Source organism: Coptis chinensis, chromosome 1, assembly GCF_015680905.1.
Source record: "Coptis chinensis isolate HL-2020 chromosome 1, ASM1568090v1, whole genome shotgun sequence".
NCBI lineage: Eukaryota > Viridiplantae > Streptophyta > Magnoliopsida > Ranunculales > Ranunculaceae > Coptis > Coptis chinensis.
Window position 1 is genome coordinate 41,828,495 of NC_141456.1, and position 24,169 is coordinate 41,852,663.

General features: G+C 35.4%; 1 protein-coding gene across 1 annotated transcript; it reads right to left on the reverse strand.

Moving 5' to 3' along the window:
* Positions 1 to 22,789: 22,789 nt before the first annotated feature.
* LOC147524076 (uncharacterized) lies at positions 22,790 to 23,410 on the reverse strand. Its single transcript, XM_086573521.1, has one exon. The coding sequence runs from the start codon at positions 23,408 to 23,410 to the stop codon at positions 22,790 to 22,792; it is 621 nt and encodes a 206-aa protein (XP_086429647.1).
* Between the last annotated feature and the right edge of the window lie 759 nt (positions 23,411 to 24,169).

The window sequence follows — 24,169 nt, forward strand, 5'->3', positions numbered from 1 at the left end:
AAAATAGCTTTTGCTTAAGTGAGTAAGTAGGTTTGCTGCTAACTGAAATGGCAATGTGGAGAAGAGTAGCATGTGTTGTTGGATTGTTGGGTTGCAAACATAATAAGCTGGTAACAATTTTTCCTTCACTTTTCCATTCCAACATTGCTACTACTTCCTCTTTCTTGTGTTTTGTACGAGACAGATGTAAATCAGGAACCCTTGGACTTGATGAGGATTTTGGTCTGTTTAATAAGTTGATTAAGATGAAACACTCCCCTTCCATTTTCCCTTTTAACCAATTACTAGGAGCACTTGTCAAGATGAAACACTTTTCAGAAATACACGGCATATCTATTTTGAATTTCGAGTATTTCAAAATAGTAGGCACGGATTCAGTCTCTATGAAGGAAGGATGGTATTGAATTAAACAAAGAAACACATGTGCGGAGTTTATACTATTGTTTCGTCTTGGACTTGGGAAAAAAGTAGCAAGTGTAAGCCTTTTCGCTTCAAATATATATACCAAGTTTAATTCTCAGTGAGTTTAAGTGATGCTTTATGTTGCAGACCTCAGTTGACAATAGCGACTGCAATGGTGCTATGCCATCGGTTTTACTTGCGCCAGTCTCATGCTAAAAGTGATTGGCAGGTATACATCTTGCACCTTCTAGACTTGTGCTTTCTTTTTAACATTATTGCATTACTTTGAGAATTTGTTTCCCGTTTGTGCGACTGTTCTATTGTGATTTGAAGCTAAGTTATATCTGTAAACATAGTTAACTCTTTGATTGTACTCATTGTCTTTTATAACATTTTACATTGTAAATTAGCTTGCTCCGAGAATATGGATTTTACTTATAAAACACATATTTTGAAATATTCATTTAAATTGAAATAATTTAGACACATGCAAGAACATGAAACAGTTGAAACAAATCCATGCACAAATCATCACCCAAGAAAGTTTTTTCTCACCTTATGAATCACGTTCAACAATAACAAAACTAATATCATTTTTAGCAATATCAGGTCATGGAAACTTAGACTATGCTAAGACTATTTTTAACCAAGTTCAAAACCCAGATATTTTTACATGTAATACACTTATTAGAGGTCTTGTTTTATATAACAAACCACTTGAAGCTATTACATTGTATGTTGGTATTTTGAGGAAAGGTTTGAAACCAAATAATTTTATGTACCCTTTTGTTATTAAAGCTTGTAATGAGTCGTCATTGTTGCGAAGCGGTGTTTTGGTTCATACACATGTTATGAAACTTGGTTTGCAATGTGATTATTATATACAAAGTTCTTTGATTCATATGTATGCTAATGGGAAAGATCTTGTTTCTGCGAAACGAGTTTTTGATATGTATTGCGTTAAAGATGTGGTGTGCTGGAATGCTATGACAAGTGGAATATTAGGCAATGAAATACACTGTTTCCATTGCACTGAACCAAAACTTTGCACTTGGTTTGTTTCTAATGCTACCCTTTCTTTCCATATGATCCTAACCTTATATTGCGTCCACATTTCTCTTTGTCTTACGAAATTAAATATATAGGTGAGGCATACACAGGGGATCCACAATGTAGAGGGAGAAAAGAACCATGAAGCTTACATATCTGAAGAACTCTTTGATGCGCACCTTACTCCTTCGGGTTGGCAGCAGGTAATATTTATCTTCTGTAGGTTTATCTTTATGTTGCTTTCGTCATGAATAGAGATTCAACAAGATTTGTAAGGTATTATTCTGTCAGAATAATACTTGATTGAATAGAAAATAAGACACAACCATATGCTCGATGATTTTCCTTAAGTAAGTGCTTAGTACGTATTTTGTAATTTGGACTGCTTCATTTCTTCTCCCAAACATAGTAGCACATGCTACTTGGTGGTTTGGGCAAGATGTGAAAGAGCTCACCCGTCCATTCTAATTTTCTATATTTTTTCAATAGCAGATCTGCGATTCTTAATGGAGAGTGGAGACGGTTTGACTGTCACCTGCTAAAATTTTCCAAGGTAATTATATACCATTTGCTTAAGTCTTTCATGATTTCAGTGCTTCGATGTTGAACTGTGATAGATTTGGGGATCGACATTGTAGCACTTGGAGAAGTTCACATGATTTTCACTACACCATAATAGGATATTTGCAACACGCACCTTTTTTGCTTTATAATGGTTATTTACCGTTAGCAAGTTGCAAATGCTATATAAGCGTTAGCAATGTTGTAAAGCGTTACTTTATTTCGTTGAATTTCCGGAATTAATTGCTAACGCTTAAAAATCGTTTGAGAAGTGTTACAAATCCAAAAAACCAAAACAACATCAAAATTTCGAAAAGAGGGAAACAAAAAATAAATCGCGCTCGGTATGTCATGGTTAGAGAATCCACATTATTTGCTTTATATATATCATCATTGGACACAAGTGTTTGTTTGAAAATTTGAATTTCACTTGGTACAAAGTAGGTCGACCTGGTCTATACATTGTTATGTTCCGACCCCTCCTTTTTAGAGTTATGTTGGGTCCATGGCTTGCTTGTACATGTTAATGCAGGACAATATTTTTGGACAGTTCTAGGTTTATAGAAGTGGTGCTTTTGTTTATATATAAAGTGTTTCAAAGCCTCTTAGAATAGCTAGATATATCATTTTGTTGTCGTTCAATGTGTTGTTCAGTGTGTTGTGTAGGGTATCAATTTGATGGAGGGAAAAGCAAGAAGCGGACCAAAATAATTGCTCCCTAATCAAATGATCATGCTCACCTCAAGCTCCTCGTTAAGGTAAAAGCTTAAAATTCCACCCACTATTTTCTCATTTGTTCAACTTCTTACTTTCTTTAGGTGGATTTTTAAATATTTAATTAATTGCATGAGTTTAATTAGTACTATTGTATTTCTAAGTTCATTATTTGTTTTGTGAATTTTTAGGAATTAGATGAACTTTGTGGAGCCGCACTAGGATTTATAGTGAGTGAAGCCATCACCAATACGTGGTATTACAATGATTCAAGATTTCTTGGAAAATTGTATTGAATATGTTACCCTTATTTGTAAATTTGAATTTGTAACTCTTAGAAAATATTTTGAAGTTATATTGCATACATGGTTTAATGAATATCCTATTTTTTTTTCAGTCTTTTGCTTGTGTTTGCTATTATTTACTTGTCAAATGGTATGTAAAGGCAATGGGGACTTTATCATGGAATTGAGATGTTTGTTTCAATATGAAAATGATATGTTTGTTTCAATATAGAACAAGTAGTGTTATTTTTGCAAGTTAAGTGCGTCCTAATAAAATGGGACAGGTTTAGCTGGTTGCTACAAAATATGTGATTTTTTTTTTATTTGCAACCCATCAGAAACGGTTCATAACCGTTACAAATTTAAAAACGATGCTTAAATTTTGTATGGAACATGCATAAACAAGCATTACAAATAATGCGTTACAAATAATATTTGCGACGCTTAAAAACCATTGGAAAGTTTTTCTTACAACGGTTAATAAACATTGGAAATTTCAGTTTGCAACGGTTAATAACCGTTGGAAATTTCAGTTTGCAACGCTTATTAACCGTTGCAAAATTTTCCAACATTTTACCCACGCCATATTTGCAACGCTTAAAAAGAGTTGCAAAAATTATTAGCAACGGTTTTTTGCCATTGCAAATAGCCTGTTATGATGTAGTGAAGTGATATTTTGCTACGGTGTTGCTAGTATTGACTATGCTTTCAAGCGTTGCTAAAACCCTCATCTCTTGTATTGCTTGTTAAGACAACATATGCGGACCATTTTAGCTATACCTATATTGTTGCTAATAATTTGTTTATAAATAATTATATATTTAAGTATGATAACTCAAAAATATTATTTGCAACGTTTTTAGATCTTTTGGCAACGCTTGTTCATGTTGTAAAAAGTTTTAGTATTGGCAACACTTGAAGCTTAGGCCATTGTCTTTTAATTTGTGTCGCCATAAACTGCAACATCCTGACAACGCTTTTCAAAACGTAGCAAAAACTTTTGCTACAATTAGGCAACTTTTTGTTACACTTAGAATCGTTGCTAAAACCCTCATCTCTTGTAGTAAAAACTGTGTGTACGAAGAATAATTTTTTTAATTAAGTTATAAATAATATGCTAAAATCTTAAATATTCATTCTAAAAATTAGTTTTCTTGGATTTACAAGATGTACAATCATAAATCATTCTCACATAAATTTAGTATCACTAATGAAAGGCAATTATTATTACGAGCCCGTTATATGAACTCCATCACCAAAAGTGGATTTATATGGTGAATTGAGGGCTGATTTTTGGTGAAGATAGTATTCTCATAATGGAGAATCTCCCTACAAAAAATCAGCTCAAGCAAAAATGTTGAACCTTATCAAAAGTTGTTTTGAAATTTGAAAAACAAGACCGTTGGATAATGTTATAACATTGTAAGTAAATTTTGATACGTCTAAACATCTTCGAATGTGCTGATTTTTTCTAAGAATAATTTATATTGTGGGGAGAACATCTCCACCAAAAAATCAGCTTCTAATTCATTGGTTTTCATGGTGGAGTTTCTTTGGAGTTCGTATAAGTGGAGTTCATATAACGGGCAGGTTATTATTAAGACTTCATAAATACAAGGTTTGAAGAGAAGAAATTAGAAAACGTAAACACCATGCATAATCAAATAAAACTAACAAAGTAGCAATATAACAAAACATCTTTGATCGCAATGTTTGTGTATGTCCTTTTTAATGCCGAAAGACAAAAGTTAATTTGACCATCATATAAGAAATAGGACACTAAACTTTAAACACACTAGCAGTAGTGCCTCAATAAGAAAATAATAGTTTGACCCAAGACGTTTTACTTTTTCTTTGATGTCCAAATTTCATTATAATTTAATACAAATGGGCCCAACCAACAAAGAAAATGAGAAAATAATCAAATATAAAAAAAACGTGGACCTTCAATGAGGCAAAGAATCAATTTATCTCATGTTTATCAACTTTTTATCGAAAGCCATATTTATTATCCAAATGTTTGCTAATCAGCTGTTTAATCAAATATCCAAACAATTTTTTTTGAATTGTTAGACTTACCTTCATTGTTCAATGTTAAGCTTCATTCGAGGAAAACATTGTTCATACGTCTTCATAATTAGGCGAAAGTAAGAATTCGGATAAATTAACATCTTAATATAATCTATAGTTGGGCCATTATTGTAACTCCTTTTCATCTCTATGTATAATTCACTTCTTCAGTCTAGTAGAAAACTTTTCACCTTTAAAAAACAACGGCTCAAAAGTGGCGCCACATCCAACCAAGTTGGAGGTTTCGGGTACGAAGCACCTCTTTACGTTAGGGGTTCTTCACACCTGTAAGTACTTAAATACATTGCATGCAATAATAGATTTCGAGTATGATTCTCTAAAGCCTTTGCATGCTAATGTTTGACTACCCTTTGGGGTTGTGATGTGGCAAAATTAGGTGGACGGAAGTGATTTGTCTATAGAGATAACTTGTGTTTGATGGTTGATATGGAGGAGAGGCGACTAGGAGACTACACACGACGAGATTCAATAGCACCAAGCTTCTTGAATTGTAAGCAACAACCTCTACATTGAGGAAATAAGTGGAAATGTAAACCGTACTGCTATAAAAAGGCTCCATTATATAAAGCCAATAGTTACCATTTGAATGCGTTACCTTCTCCCACCTTTTGTCCCTAAATATTGCCACCATGCAGCTTATACTCAATCTTTTTTTTTTGGTGTTTTACCACGATTTATCCCATGACCAAGCTAGCTAATAGTCAACCACACTACCAACAAATCAATAGGTCGTGGTATTTAAGTCGATCATCTTAAGCTCGATCTTTTCCAAAGGTGCATGAAGTTGGAAAAGCGGGCCAAGTGTCACAAAGTCAACATTATTAGCTAAGTAGTCCGCACTGATGACTATATACCCCTTTGTACACTGAAAATTATAAAATCTACCATATTAACATTATATAGGAGACGTAGGCTATAAGGAAAGTTCTAGAGTGATATTTTAGGTATGTAAGAAGGGTATTATGGTCGGTTACACTACCTTCCTTGGGTTTAGTGTGGTACACATGTCAACAACAAAACAAGTGAACATTATGATATAATATATTTGGCAGGATGTACTATTTTGAAAATGATTTTTTTGTTAAAAATAAATAAGATATAAAGATTTTACTTAAAAGAATGACTGGGAGGTTTCTTTTTTTTTACAGTAACACCTATACAATTATTTGAAGGACAAGAAAATGCACACAATGACCTCTATTTCTAATCGTGTAATATTTATGTAATTATATTTGGTCATATATTGTACTTCGTGAACACTAATTGTAATTGTATCTCTATGATAATTAATTTCCTGAAATAATATCAATCTAATTTCCCTTTACATATTACATCTCACAAAATACAATTAATCTTTTTTTTTTTCGACCCATACGCATGGCCAAACACTTCAACGCAACTAACACGCGCATCGATCGTGCACACATGAATAGTTTCAGTAATTTTTATTTTTTTCTCTCTGCAAGTTTGGGTTCCGCTCTTTTTCTTTTTCTTATATTACACTTTGGGCCCATTAAATGACTTTTTCTTTCTCCATTACCAATCCACCAATCCTCAATTCGCTTAACCTATTTTTTTCTCAATCAATTCTAGGTGCAGTTCAAGAATTTTATATACACCCACAATTTTTCCTCCACCTCTCTTTCTATCTAAAAGCATGTAAGTAACATTAATATATAAACGTAATCAGATATTCCAGCATACATCTCAGTCACGAGCTGAGCCATGCATGGATTCTAAATAATTATATTATTGTAATGATCTTATTTTTCTTTAATTATTTTGTTGTTCAATAACTTAAGTTAATGTTAAGAGTGGATATCAAATGCGTTCCGCATAAAAGAAAAAAAATTAAATTAGTATTGGAATATAATTTCTACAACAACAACAAACTATGAATACAAGATGGCTGAGGCACGGATCAGTATGCTCTCTTTAAAGTTGTTTCGCGTCTGTTCTTTTCTATGCAGACAAACCACGTCAACCTCCAGAATACAACAACCAGTTATTACTCTTCTCTGTTTACTGTGCACAAACCAAAGAAGAAAATGACGAACAATGAGACTGATATTTTAATTGCCCAAAAATATAGTTTAGAAAATAAGGTTTTGAAGAGGAGTTTATATAGAGACAAGAAACGTGGAGCGCTAGTAGATCCGATTTGGTTGGGAACTGCTTTAGTTTCCCGATAAAGATTGGAGTCCACTAGCTCGCTACGTTTCTGTTTCCTAATCCATATCCAATTCTGTTTCCAAACCTATCCGGAAACAGTTAAGTAAAAATGTTTACCAAAAAAAAAATAAGAGATCAACAAGCCCAAACTCAAGCCTCAAGCCACGAGCCACTTGTTTTATTCAAAATAACACAACAGTTAGAAAGAAGGTAACAATTAATCCAAATCAAGAGCATGTTTTCATTACATACAAAGAAAAAATAATTAACAAAGAATTACTTTCAAAAAAATAACTCAGACTACCATACAAAATTATTTCTAAGTACAACGTATTCTACACCCCCCCCCGACCACACACACACAATTTATATTTTATAGAGATACTTTTAAGGGAGTTTTTTTCAATGATAGATAAAATTTATCAAAAAATAATAATGATAGATCAAATGAAAAAATAAAATAAATATATACAAAACAAAACTAGCAATTATTCAATTATTATTATTCTATCGCTTGTGATCACGTGAGAGGTTATATGTTTAATTACGGACGAGGTTAGCAGAATAAACATCATTTCGTCTCCCTCTTGTGCCACATGCATCAATAAAATTGAAATGGCTAAACAACCATAGTGCAATATAAATTTGATTTTCTTGTGAGCTGCGTGATGCTTTCTTGTACATTTCAGTGGTGCGGTGTCATAAAGAGTGAGGAGGTGTTTGGTACCTATGATAATTAATTACTTTATTCCATCAAATTCAGTATCCCTTTTTATGATGATTTATGATAAAGAACAAAAAATTAAATTAAAAAACAGTATTCCGTGCATTTATGCCCACAAATAATATTTTTTTTTATGGTAATTTGTTTTTTTCTTAGAAGGCATGTGTGCACTAAGATTCAAGAATTTGAGTCCTTCACTGAATAACTAAGAAGACCTTCACCAAAGTTACTGAAAAGCAATGGTGACGACTTCCCTGTTCTTGTCTTCAGTGTCGTAATCTGTGTTTAAAAAAATAACTTTGTAACAACAGTGGCATTAGTGGCTTCAATGATAATGAGTATGACAACAGTCAGATACGGAACTTGGCAACGGTGCAACCAACAAAGAAGGAGACATGGGCCATTAGATAATGTCCACCAAACAAAATGAGTAAAATGACCTCGTGAAACTCTCACAGTTAGGGCAGGGAATCGGGTTCGGGTTTGACCCAAATCTGATTCGATCTGAATCCGAATAGTTTGGATTCGGGTCTATTTTTATATCCGTTTACTTATTCGGGTTTGTTGGATTCGGGTTCGGATATATTTTTTGGGCTTTTTTTGAATTTTTAGTGTTATCCGATCGGATTAGTCGGATATAATCGGGTTCGGGTCGGATTCGGATATTAAATTTCGGATATAATCGGGTTTGGGTTCAAATATTATGAAACTATTCGGATTTGGATTCCGATATAGCCATATCTGACCCGATCCCTACCCTACTCACAGTATAGTATTACTACAGTAGTATTCCCACTTTGTGAACTATGAATGAAGCACATGCATGCGTAATTGTATTTCGTATGTAAGTATTGTATATATAATATGGCATGCACCACCAGCAATTGACCAATATGTGGTCACTTGAACCTCTGTCATCAATGGTCTTGACTGAATTCGTTATCGATCAGTTCTTCCTTAAGCTTAGTAACCATGTGGCTAGGAAAATAATCCGAAATGGCTCGTCCGTCTTTAACGGTTGCCAGTTTTTCAGTAAACTTTGAATGCCTAAAAGTGCATATATATAGCCACTGATCCATGGAAAACATAAGTGCTAATATATCCTGAAGTAAAGAATCATATAGAATATTGTTAAAGTTCTTGTTAGCCGTGACAGGTGGGACACGTAGCCAGCCAAAAAGTGAGAAGAGGCCGAAACTAACTAAGTCGAACTCTCTTCTCTCTCAACTTTCTTCTCCATTAACAATAATGAAATTTCACTTGGTATCAAAGCATCAAATAAAAAAAACCAATCCTTTACACCCCTTATTTTTCTTTCATTATTTTATGAATCTATAAGTTTGATGGTTTGATTGAAGTTTATGGAAACCCTAAATTTCATTTATTTTATTTTATTTTTTTTCTTGTAGCCCTATTCTAGGATTTCAATGATCGATAAGTTTTAGTTTGAAGGTTTGGCTCGAGTATTGGAGTTATTTTGTTTTATTGTTGCTGAGAGGTAATTTTGTCTTCTCGGATTTGGTGGATTGTGATTTTTCTTGGCTGAACCTCAGTTTAATTTATTTGGTAATTTTTGTTTGTTTGTTAAACGTATCGATCTCTGTTTATTGAATATTTTAGTTGATTGTTATTGGTTTATCTCGATATTGTTGAATTATGGATGATATGTCTGATGTTAGTCAAAATTCGTCTGTTGTTATTGGTGGTCAGAGTTCCAACTCTAATCACCCCCCTCGATATTTTCATGATGTTATTGGTAAACAAATTATGTCTATTAAGTTGGATGGTAAAAATTATTTAGCATGGTCAGAAGCTGTTAGGGTTTTTCTTCATGCTAAGATGAAATAGAAGTATTTAACTGATGATCCACCTTATGAAAATTCTCCGATCCCAATGTTGAAACTTAGTGGAGTGAGATGTCTATAGTAATGACTTGGTTATGGCATAGTATGGAACCTTTTGTTGCTTCCACTGTTCAGTTTCTTGATACTGCAAAGAAAATATCAAACGCCTTTTAAGAGATGTATTCTCAGACTTCTAATGTTTCTAGGATTTATCAAATTTTTGAAACAATGTTTTCTGCTAAGGAAGGTGACAAACCATTGAATGAGCATTATGCTCTTCTTCGCAGCCTTTGGGAAGAATTATTGATTTATCAGCCTATAACTCATGAAGTTGAGACTCAGCTCAAACAAAGGGAGGATTTTCACTGTGCATTATTTCTATTTAGCTTAAATCCTGATTATGCTGTGTTTAAAGATAAGATTTTAGCTAATGAATCTTTTCCTAGTGTTGTTAATGCTTATTCTCGCCTCCAGCAAGCGTCTATTGCTTATACAGTTCTTGTCTCCAAAGATGCATCTGCTGCATTTGTTTCTAATGGTCATGGTGGCTTTGTTAGAGGTGATTGAGGTCGTGGTGGCCGTAATAGTGCTCCTTGTGGTGGTACACATGGTGGACGAGGAGGTTGTGGACCTCGTCCAGATTGGCTTTGTGATTATTGTGAAAATATTGATCATATTGAGCTGCCTTGTTACAAGAAGAATGGTTATCCTCCTTCTGTTCATCATGCTTCTGAAGAGCCAAGTTCTAGCATTTCTTAGTATGCTTCTACTCAAGATGATGTGCTTTGTCAAATTTTGCACAAACTCAATCACTTGACTCCTGGTAGTTCTTCTATGGGAACTTTGGCTAGTTCAGGTAATTTTGCATGTGTAGCATCACCATCCCATGCTTGGGTTATTGATTCTGGTGCTAGTACACATATGTCTAGTATACCATCTCTCTTCTCTAATTTTGTGGCTTCTAATAAGTCTTTTGTTCATTTGGCTGATGGTTCTACTCGCACCGTTTATGGTTTTGGCACTATTCATCCATATCATTCTCTTTATTTGTCTAATGGTTTGTTTGTTCCTGATTTTTCTACGAATTTACTATCCATTAGTCAATTGCCAAATCCCTCTAGTGTTCAGTAACATTTACCTCTTCTGGCTGTGTTTTTCAAGATCTCAAGATGATGACGGTGATTGGTTTGGGGCATGAAAAAGATGGTTTATATCCACCCCCTTATGTCCTTAGTGCTTCCATCTCTCCTTTACAGTGGCATTCTCGCTTAGTTGAGCCCTGTGTTTGTTTTAGAATGTGAGGCTCGTCAACTTGGCAGACATCACTGTATGTAGTTCTTTTCCTAGTCAAGTGGAACGTCGTAGTCCAAGTCCTTTTGATTTGGTTCATGCTGATATTTGGGGACCTTGTAGAGTAAAAAGTGTGTATGGCTTTCTTTATTTTGTCAGTTTTGTCAAATGTGTGTAAAGTTTTCCATTTAGACAATGCATTGGAATATGTACAATCCTTTATGGAAAAATTTTGTGTCAACCATGACATTATTCATCAAACTACATGTCCTCATACCTCATAGCAAAATGGTGTTGCTAAATGTAAACACAGACAATTATTAGATGTCTCGCACTCTCATGTTTCATATGGTTGTACCTAAAATCTATTGGGCTGATATTATTTTGATTGTGACTTATCTTATTAATCGTATGCCATCGTCCGTTCATCACAATCAAACCCCTTTTTCACTTTTACATAATGGTTTGTCTTATTTTCATCTTCTACCTCGTGTTTTCGGTTGTGTTGCTTTCGTCCATAATTTGAGTCATGGTCATGATAAGCTATCCCCTCAGTCTTTTAAGTGTATCTTTCTTGGTTATGGACAAACACAGAAAACCTATCGATGTTATAGTCCAGCTTTTCATCACTATTTTGTAAGTGCAAATGTCACATTTTTTTAGTCCACTTCTTTTTTTCCTCCCACAGGTTAGCAATTAAATTTGATTTCTCTCGGATAGAAAATGATAAGCACCTAAAAGTGTAGTTGAAACTCATTAATAGTATTCTACTTAGGCCAATTATGTTTATAATAAATGAGAGTTAGTACTGTTTACTTGTTTTTGTGCATTTCAGGACTTGAAATTGATTAGATGACTAAAGACACCATTTTTGCATGGAAAACAAGTCAAGATGATTGCTAAGGAAGTTCTACGTTTAAAGCCCAAGAATCACGAAGAAAAGTCTTTTTCAAGCCCAATTAAAGTTGGGAAGTCAAAGTCAATTCGGGTAAAAAAATTACGAAAAGCCATCAAAACTTCAAATGGGCATATCTTTGGACTCGGGCTTCAGAATTGGGCCTACTTAATATCAAACCGACCGACTCGGAATCAGCTTTCCAATAGAGTCTGCCTTGGTCCAATCAGAGCTGTAAAAGTGGATAAAAATGGCACTAAAATAATTTCCAGCAGTTGTTGTCTTTTTAGTCTTAACCTAATGGACTTTAGGCTCACATTAGAGGCCCAAAGTCCCCATTTTTTGGCCATACACGAAAATGTAACCCTAACGCTATTCTATATAAAGAGCGTTAAGGCTAAACTTAAGCTTTCCTCTTTACTCTTAATTATTAGTCTCTCATTAGTTTAGTTTTAGTTTTTAGTTTGGAATTAGGGTTAACATTGTAGCCTCCCTTAAAACCTTATCAGTAAAAGCTAAGCTTTTCAATTCAATTTAATTCTCTTTTACATTATGTCTTCTATTGATTGTGTAGTTAGTATGATTCCGATGACACATGGCTAAACCTCCATTAGAGGGGGTTTATGAAGCCACGGGAGGATGATTAGTAATTAGTTATTTATTGTTTTTGCAATAGAGTTTCAAGTCATTTGTTGTGAGTGTCTAGAGATTAGAAACCGCATAAAATAGATTTGTGGGGGTGTTAATCTCTTATGCTAGTTAGACAATGACTATAGAGATGTAGGTTGTTTACTAGGGATCAAAGAAAAATGATTCGATGACTAACTAATAGCCAATCGAATCATGTAGTGGATTAACCTTCTCTAATCGATTTTATCATTCATCAAATCACTGTTTTCCCACCCTAAATCTACTATTTTGACATTATTACTCTCTCAATATTGAATTCGTTTAGTTTAATCTAGATAAGCATTCACATACGTACAAGCAAGAGTGGATCGAACATGACTACTATTCTATGTCAACATGATTTAGAGAGTATTCAATTTACTATTTTGACATCTTTATTATATTTTCTACTGTCGCATCATACATATTATAATAGTCGTCAAATGGCGCCACTAGCCATTTTGTTTGTTTTCGTATCGCATGTTTAGAACATATTAAACTGTTCGCTGTTTTCAAGCTAAAACACTGTTTTCACTGTTCACAATTTTCAGATTTATTTCAGCTACTGTTTGAGTGCATACGAGTTAAGAAACCAACTCCCTGCATCTCCGTGACCTAACCCTAAAAGTTTGAACCTACTCTTTTTCTTCACGAGCGTGAGCACGCCCTAGATTACCTTTCACACATCACAACCCCTGCGGTCTCTCTCCTAAGCGTGACCCACGCCCTATTTGTTCTATTTCAAGGCGCGCACACGCCCTACATTAATTAGAAAATTTTAATTTTTCTCATTAAGTACAATATTACTTCAAGAGTACAATACAATACTCGTATTCCCAAAATATTTTAGTAATTAAAATTAATTTTTCATACTATACTGTGTCTAGAAAACTCAAAAATTTGGGTTCTCTAATTAAGGAACATGCATGCACGGACAACCTCCCTCAATTCTTAAGTGTCCTGGCCGTTAGTTTGATACAAAAATACAAAAAAATTAATTAATATTAGTTAAATTAAGTAAGCCCACCCACTACCAAAGCCCGTTTCACAGGCCTGACATCCAGGCCCAACACGAGGCCCATAGTAATAAGCCTAGACCTTATTCTTAAAACTTTAGCACTAATCAGGTTAAACTTTTTATAGGACTTCATAATCTACATCGTGTACCCGGACTAGTACTCGTATAATTGTTCAAGTAACATATACGTGCTTCAAGGTTGTTGAAGGCGCTATTTATACGCGTAGCAAGGATGCTCTAGGTAACACCTCTATACATCCTCAAATCCACTGTTAAAGGATTCTATTTCTAGTAATAATCAGGCTATTTTTTGTATGCTTATTAGGAATTTCCTATTATACTTAAAACTTGCATGAGATTAAGATCTGGTACGCATAAACCTGCCATATTAGTTTATCGTAGACGCAGAAATAATCGTCTATCTAGAAATTCACATATCACCACACACATAACACCTACACCCACCAACACGTACTACATCTGTAGCAATGGGTGAAGAAATACTAGAGGACTCCTCTCTGATTTTTATAAGGCTTTAAACGATGGACCTGAGTCCTGCATCATTCTTGCAGATACTACGGGAGATTTTAGATGCCCCCCCCCCTATACCCGAACTAGTACTCGTGTAATTGTTCAAGTAACATATACGTGCTTCAAGGTTGTTGAAGGCGCTATTTATATGCGTAGCAAGGATGCTCTAGGTAACACCTCTATACATCCTCAAATCCACTGTTAGAGGATTCTATTTCTAGTAATAATCATGCTATTTTTTGTATGCCTTATTAGGAATTGCCTATTATACTTAAAACTTGCATGAGATTAAGATATGGTACGCATAAACCTGCCATATTAGTTTCTCGTAGACGCAGAAATAATCGTCTATCTAGAAATTCACATATCACCACACACATAACACTTACACCCACCAACACTACATCTGTAGCAATGGGTAAAGAAATACTAGAGGACTCCTCTCTGATTTTTATAAGGCTTTAAACGATGGACCTGAGTCCTGCATCATTCTTGCAGATACTACGGGAGATTTTAGAAGCTCCCCCCCCCCTCCCCCCGCCGTCCCCCAATATATTTAATCTGCTACCTATTTTCAATGGGTTAGACCATGAGAAACCTTATCAACACTTACGTAGGATACAATAAGTTCTTACTATATTTCATCATCCTAACATAAGACCTTACACAAGTAAAGCTTAGGTTGTTTCATTTCACCCTAGCTGACAAAGCGGCTGCTTGGCTAACAGCACAAAAGTCGAACTCTGTCGACACATGGGAAAAACTAGTTAAACTATTTATGGAACAATTTTACCCACCACAGAAGACTGATGAGATGCTTCAAAATATTCATTTCTTTTGCCAAAAGCCTTAAGAATCCTTTTATGAAGCTTGGAATCATTTCACTGATCCTCTAGTAAAATGTCCCCATCATAATCTTGGTAAAGACACACTAGTTTGTGCCTTCTTCAAAGGCTTATCCCAACACCATAAAGAGACTTTAGACATCATGAACGGAGGTAAATGAGTCACAGATGCATATAACTTCTCAGATAATCAATCCAATAAAAGTAACAACTGGGGAGGTAATGATTACTCCACTCCATTCCTTCTTCTTCTACAGCTGAGGCAGCCAATATGTTTGACATAAAACCTTATCTTGAACTTAGAACTTTAATTGAATCCCTCACTCGTAAGGTAGATGCCGTCTCTGTAAATAAATAAGAAGCGAAACCCACTCCAGTCATGAATATAAAGTCTCCTCGTTGTAATTTCTGTTTTAGTCTTGAGCATTCTGATCATTATTGTCCTCTTGCCTATGAACAACTACCACTACAGCCAGAAGATGTCTGCGCTCTTAATATACCTAACGCACTATGGAGACAAAATTCTAATTTTAGTTGGCATAATAATCACCATCAAGCCGCACCTCCATGTTTTAATAATCAAAATGTTAGGTCCACTAATAACTATAACCAATTTCAACCAAGCAAGGACAAGGGCAAGGTAATTATAATAATAATAGAAGTATCGTCCTAGTTAATAACAACTATCAAAATCCACCAGTTAATAATCAATGTGAGATAGTTCCTGTTACACAACCCATGGCCACTTAACTTTCCCAACCTGATAGATTTGATGCATACATGCAAGCTCAACAACATATTTTACTTTCCATTCAACATTCCATCCAACAGTTAGCCCAAGAGAAAACCCAACAAAAATGCGTGTTTCCAGGTCAACCCGTACCTAATCCAAAATCAACAAACATAGCCTTCGAAGTAACCGGTAATATTAGTAATGAAAATTTAATCCAGGGAGAATTAAAGGCTGAAACTACTCTTCGTTCAGGGAGAGTGTTTGACAACAAAGTAATAATGTCAGAAGATTCGCCACATGAAAAATATAATGGAACCTTATTAGATACCATAGTTGAAACTGAAGATCCTACAACTGTAAAAGTACTAGTTAAACCTTAACCTAAGGAGAAAATAAAAAAAGTTAAAGAAAATAGCAATACTCCTATTGACCCTTATGCTAAATATAGGGAAAAAAACCCCATTTCCCCAGAGACTAACCATGCTAAAGAAGGATGATAATTTGGACGAGATTAAGGAAGTTTTCAAAAATTTAACTATAAACCTACCTTTCCTCGATGTCATAAAATGTCTTCCAAAACACACTAAGTTTCTTAAAGATTTGTGCACCACAAAGATGAAAATGAACATACCTAAGAAAACCTTTTTAACAGAACAGTTTCCCTCTTTATCTGAGCACAACTGAATCGTTAAGTACAAGGACCCTAGTCGTCCCACTGTACAATGCACCTTAGGCGATATTTTCACTATAACTGTTCTTCTAGATCTAGGGGCGAGTGTTAACTTACTTCCATTTTATCTTTATAAACAACTAGGTATACATGATCTAAAACCAACTAAAATGACTTTGCAGTTAGCTAATCATTCGATTAAGTATCCTAAGGGCGTAGTTGAAATTATTCTTGTTAAGGTCCAAAACTTCTATTATCCAGCAGACTTCGTTATTCTCAACACAGAAGTCACTCATGACTCTATTCCTATCATCTTAGGGCGTCCTTTTATGGTAACTACCAATGTCCTTATTAATTGTTGTGATGGTTCGATGTCCATTTCCTTTGGAAACCTTGCTATTGAGGTAAATGTGTTTAAAATGATGCAACAGACACCGGAATCGACTATCGATGGAGAAATTTGCATGATTAAGAGCCTTACTCAAGATTATTTCAATAAAATGTTTCCAAAAACCAAATGCACCAATTTCTTTCCTTTGGCAGTATTGAGGATTCTTACATCCAAGAAGTGCATGCCCTTTTAGAGTCTACTCCTATCCATGATCTAGCTCCTGAGATTGAAGAACTCATTCCTGAACAAATCTGCGTTTTTTAGGAGGAAGAACATCCTAAATCCCTCATTCCCACTCCTCCCACCCCTGAGCTTAAACCTATTCCCGCTGAGTTAAAGTACATTCATCTTGATCCGGATGGCACTCATCCGATTATTATCTCATCTCAGTTATTTGCTACTGAAGAGGTAAATTTGATTAAGGTTATTCGTGAACATCGTTCTGCGATTGGTTGGTCTCCAGACGACCTCAAAGGTATTAACCCTAGCATATGCAAACACGCATGCATTTGGAGGATAATGTGAAAACCTCCCATGAGCCACAACACCGTTTGAACCCTACCATGAAAGAGGTAGTTAGAGCAGAAGTTTTTAGATTACTTGATGCTGGCATTATATACCCCATCTCAAATAGGGAATGGGTGAGCCCAGTTCATGTAGTCCATAAGAAATCAGGTGTTATAGTCATCTGTAATGAAGATGGCGAGTTAGTTTCCACTTGAGTTCTTCTAACGTGGTGGATTTGTATCGACTATAGGATGCTAAATGCCATGACACGTAAAGACCATTTCCTTTACCTTTAATAGACCAAATGCTCGAATGTCTAGCCGGCCATGCTTATTACTATTTTTTAGATGGCTACTCAGGCTACTTTCAGATTGTTGACCATGACAACCAAGAGAAGACTACATTTACATGTCCCTTCGGTATGTATGCATATAAATGAATAACCTTTGGCCTCTGTAACACGTCTGGTACTTTCCAGCATTGTATGTTTCATATTTTTAGTGACATGGTGGAGAAATTCATGGAAGTGTTTATGGATGATTTTTCCATTCATGGTCATTCCTTTGAAGATTGTCTTTCAAATCTTTTTAAAGTTTTGGAACAGTGTCAGGAAAAGAACTTAGTCTTAAATTGGGAAAACTGTCATTTTATGGGTCACAAGAGGTATAGTATTAGGTCATATTGTATCTAAAGATGGCATATTAGTAGACAAAGCTAAATTAGATAAGATAGCGTCTCTACCTATACCATGCACCGTCCATGACATTATGGCCTTTTTAGGCCATGCAGGCTTCTATAAACATTTCATAAAAGATTTTTCCAAAACAGCTAAACCGTTAACAAATTTGCTCCTAAAGATTCTGTTTTTTATTTTAATCATGACTATAAATAAGCTTTTGAAACTTTAAAAGCAGCTTTAACCTCTGCACCTATCATACAACTACCAGACTGGTCTAAACCTTTTGAACTTATGTGTGATGCTAGTGATTATGTTGTTGGTGTTGTGCTAGGATAGAAGTTAGATAATAAGTATACCGTAATTTTTTATGCTAATAAAATCTTAAATGATGCTCAACGTAATTACACTAGTACTAAAAAAAAAAATTTCTAGCCATTTTCTATTCTTTAGATAAGTTTTGTACCTACTTAGTTGGTTCCACGACCATCGTCTACACAAACCATGCAACACTTAGGTACCTTGTAGCGAAGAAGGATGCTAAACAGAGATTGATCCGTTGGATTCTTCTCCTGTAAGAGTTTATCTTAAAAATTAAAGATAAAAAAGGGGTTGAAAATGTAGTTGCAAATCATTTATCTAGGTTAAATAATGATAGTGACAGTGATTCCGAATCGATATCTGACTCTTTTCCGGATGAGCATCTTTTTAAAAAAAATTTGCACCATGGTATGCGGACATTGTTAACTTCTTAGTGTCCGAGGTTATTCCTCATATATGGTCTAAAAGTCAACACAAGAGATTTTTGGCCCAAGTTAAATTTTACTACTGGGATGAACCCTACCTTTTTAAATATTATGCGGATCAGATAATTCATCGTTGCATTCCCCAGTGGGAGCACATTGAAGTCTTATCCTTCCTCTATAAACAGTTATGTGAGGGTCATTTTAGTGGAAAGAAAACTTCCACCAAAGTTCTTCAATGCGGTTTTTGTTGGCCTACTCTTTTTAATGATGCACATGCACACTGTAAATCATGTATTAGATGTCAACAACTTGGGAGTATTACTCAACATAGTATGATGCCCCTAAATCACATTCTCATAGTGGAGATTTTTTTATGTCTGGGGTATAGATTTCATGGGCCCGTTTCCCATTTTGCATGATTTTATTTATATCCTTGTAGCTGTAGACTACGTTTCTAAATGGATTGAAGTCATCACTTGTCGCAGCAATGACCATAAGACCTTAGTATTTTTTATGAAGGAATATATTTTCTCCCGTTTCAGCGTACCTAAGGCCATCATCAGTGATGGGGGAAAATATTTTTATAATAGAGTTATTGAAGATTTAGTCAAGAAATATGGAGTTACCTATAAGGTGGTGACTCCGTATCATCCTTAAACTAGTGGTCAAGTCGAGGTGTCTAATAGAGAAATTAACAAGATATTAGAAATGATAGTTAATCCTGATAGGAAAGACTGGTCTAGATGCCTAACAGATGTTTTATGGGCATATAGAACCACTTTTAAAACACCTATTAGTATGTCACCCTACCGCTTAGTTTTTGGTAAACCTTGTCACTTGCCTGTTGAGTTGGAATATCGTGCCCTGTGGGCTATTAAAAGTCTTAATTTCAACATTAACGCCACTAGTGTCAAGCACAAATTGCAATTAAATGAGCTTGAAGAAATCCGAAGCGATTCTTACGATCTAGAAAAGAATTATAAAGCTAACATGAAACGTATTCATGATAACATATTTTACGTAAAGAGTTTGATCTTGGTCAAAACGTTTTGCTATATAACTCACGTTTGCATATTTTTCCTGGGAAATTAAAAACACATTGGTCTGGCCCTTTTCTGGTTACTGATGTCACCTCTCAAGGGGTAATCACTTTGGTAAATCCTAAAGACAACAGTACATTTCAAGTAAATGACCAACGCTTAAAACATTTACATGAATTACGTTCGCCTGTTGTAGAAGAAACATTTCTGTTATACCCTGTTTATGAGGACTGGCCCTCTATGTTTGGTATGCTTCCTATCCATATTCTATATTTTGGGAGTGCTCCATTAAGGTAACCATACCCTCCTTTCTTAGTGTGTGGTTGTAAGTGTCGGATCCTTAGTCCACATTCATGTAATTCGTGCATTCCTCTCTTGCACTTTTTCTCGTTTCTTTTTAGTAGTGTTTCTCTATGGAGTGATTTACATCTTTATTTGCTTTATTATTTTATTTTCAAAAATCCTTTTCATAAAAATTAGAAAACTTTAAAACCCATAAATAATAGATAGATTAGCTAGTCTAGGGTATCTGACTTTAAAAAACCTTTATTTTCACCACAACAAAATTTTCATCCTATTTCAAAATTTTGTTTAGGGGTGGGCAATTACCCCACCTTGTTCTCTCAATTTCCTATCTTTGTTTATGCTGCCATTGGTCATATATATTCGTGTGACACAATCTAGTCATCTAGATTTCCATCGCCTACATAACTTATTCCATTTAAAAGTTTCGAGGTGTTCCTCCATCATCTCGTACATCACCCATAGTTAGATTTGAGTTTTTCCTAGATCTTTAGATAACATTCTTCATGTTGATCATTTTTGTAGTTCATTCGCAAAAATCAAACTGCAAACAAATCGGGAATCTTAGTTTTAAGTTTACGAGGCAACAGGACATGATGGGTATTTTAGAAAAGATTTGGGCTTGGGCCAAAAATTCATTTTCCACTAAAACACATGATATTTACACCCCACCGACCATCCCATTTTACCTCGCACCCTGGCCCATTTCCTTCATGTTCCCAAACAAAGACAAACCTTAACTAAATCGCACAAAGCACGACCCACGCCTATCTAGAACTAAATCCAAGCGCGCCCTGCGCCTTCATCACCGCCAACCTTTACAAGTTTTTTACAGCACCTTCCCCTCATAATCCCCTACTTAATTCTCCACTCGTATTCCAATTTCATCCACACCATGGCTAGACAAGTAAAAATTATGCCAAAATTTACATTCCACGAGGAGTATTCCAGCCATTCTATGGTACTGAGATGCATGCTAGAGGATGGGATAGAATGTGGTACTATATTGAGGTGGATGTTATGCATGAATTGCTAGAATCCAACACTGGGATCGCCGCGAAACAAGTCACCTTGACCTTACAAGGCTCCCAGTTCGAAGGAGTACATCAGTTGATGTTGGAGACGCTGCTAAAGGGCTGCTACAACACTCGTTCTCACTGTGCCAGGCAACAATCACTGAGGATCAACCAACTGGTTGTGACTCAGTGGCTAGGGAAGAACATCTGTGCCACCACAAAGCCTAGTGACATTAGCTTGTCATTCCTACATGTCCTATGGATTTTGCAGAACAAGAGGTATGGTTTTTACCTCATTGATTTTTTGCGTGAAAAGCTTATGGTTGTAGGCCAGACCACTGCACCCCTACTTGTTTTAGTAACTAAGATTATGTTATCTTGGGGTTGCATGCCTGAGTCACCTAAGACTCATATTAAGCTTCACTCGAATGCCAAGGCGTATAGTGAATGTGTCCAAAGGCATTGGTCACTGCCTGAAGAGAGGGTTGATGGTATAGATTAGGATGAAGAAGATGAATATCCTGCTTGTTTTGCTGAGAATGCTATGGATCATGCTTCTTCTAATTTTGCACGTTTTTCACTACTCCATAGCGAGATGCATACGCTTTATGATAGCCAGAGAACCCTAACTGAGCTCTGTGAAACAATTCAGAGGCATCCGGGTTCCATTCAACGTCATCACTAAACCTTAGAGAAGAACATCGGGACCCTTGATGACAACCAGGCCGACATGCTTAATTATCTGGAGAATATGGAACAGGAGCAACAACAATACCGGGATGCGCAGGCTTAGTTTCAAGCCGAGGTTTTGAGACGTTTGCCCCATACTGAAGGTTTACCTTCCTTTTCTGACTCCTGGTGTGAGCGTCGTCATCGCCGTCCTCATGATGGTTCTGGACCATCTACATCTCAGGGACATATCCCTTTTTCTTGTTTTGTTGTGATGCATTTGATTTAGATTTATTTTTGTTTTATAATAACTATTTAATTTTTGTACTTGTTTTAATTTTAGTACCTTAGTGTAATTATTTGTTAATTGGATTTTGTAGGTAAGTAGTTAGTATTTATTTGTTTATGTGATTGCTCTACTATGTATGTATCGTTAAATTTAATACATGATTAATCACATATTCTTTACCATATAGTTTCTTTTGCGTATCAATATGTTTAGGTATTTTATTGAACTATTGCATGATGAACCCCCTCTCCTCTCAAATTGTTTGGGGGTGGTATATTTAAATTTGGCACAATGTATGTGTACATATGATATGGTATGCTTTAATCACATTTTTAGATGTCTTGGGCGAAAATATAAGACTCCTTAGGCCTAGATTTATTCACATGGGACCCATAATATAATTAGGTACCTGATATTTTGAGAAATTTCAAAATTTCACGGAATTTCATAATCTAATCATATATAGAAATTCCAAAAACTAAAATAGAATTCATTTGTAGGAAACTATTCCTAAAAATATGTTTTTGCACATCTTTTTATTTAGCAATCATTCAGCCTTAGACTTAGCAACCAAACACTATAAATACAATACCTTTTTTTTATTTTTTTTTTTTTTTTTTTTTGAAATGATGCTGGAGTTGGGCAGACTCCCACCTGTATTAAAGCCTCAAATAAGTTAAAGTTACATCTTCTTCTACAATAGTACTTAGAGCATTACAAAGGTGAGGAATGAAACAACTGTAATCTTCAGACAAGAGGGAGAGCTTAGGTAAATGATCAACATCTCTATTAACCTTTCTGTACACATGGGTGAAGGAAACGTCAGAAAGACTTGTAGAATATCTCCTAATGGCAGCAACCACATTTAAGCAATGCCATGGTGCAGTCTCCACACTTTTCAGAATTTGAAAAGCTCTCATAGAGTCAGATGACACCATTACTTTGCTAAAGCTCCTACTAACAAACTCACTCAATCCCACCTCAATTGCCTTCAGCTCTTGAAATAAGACTGACCTGGTACAACCACCACCTGAGTAGGCAAAAACAACATCTCCATTTTCATCTCTGGCTATACCTCCATAGCTTGCTCCATGAGAATTTAGGGAACCATCTCTATTCAATTTTATATACCCTGGTGGAGGTTTGAGCCATCTACACTGTTGAATCTGCCTTTGCTTGTACTTGAAAGTTAATCCAAGTCTCTCTGCAACCACTCGAAGCTTGATAGAATCAGTTATTTCATCGACCTTTACTTCTAAATAGTACTTCATATCAGTCATTATCATCCTGTTGACATCCCTAGAAGAGTTGCTAAGCATTAAAAGAATATTTGGGAATCACCAATTTTCCCCAAACCAGTCCAAGCCACTTCACTCTTTGTCTAGTCCTTCTTAAGGTCTGGTATGCAGATTTAACAGTGATGTCACATGTTGCAGACTCAGTCCAAACTATTTGGTCCTCGTGAAGCTCATGAAAGATTTCAGTGCTCAAGATATTGGATTTGAGTGTACCATCTGGAAAATTAAGGACTAGAGAATTCCATTGGCCTTGTTCCATCAATTCACTAACTTTTACATCTTCTGGTAAGGAGATAAGAGCTCTAGCTTCAATATTATAGTACAATGGCGAGCGCATACACCATATGTCATGCCATAGGAATGTCTGAGAAACTTTTGCAATGATATATCTGATGAATCTATGAGCATGCTTATTCTTTAAAATGGACCTCCACGACCAAGAACAGTCTCCAGGGATTGCCATAGTCCAAAAGTATTTGGATTTAATTTGTTCCTTCCAAATCCAACAATTCCATAGATTATTCTCTCTTCTTGCTATCTTGTAAATGAGTCCACATAAAGCACTTCTATTCCAAATAATTGGATCCACTATGCCTAGTCCACCTTCTTGCTTACTATACAGTCAATTCTCTGTACAAGTCTGATGCATCTTTTCTTCCATTAGACGACCACACCAAAGAAATTTAATGCATATCTGAGAAACCTTAAGCAATACACTCTTTGGTAGGAGGAAAGTTCTAG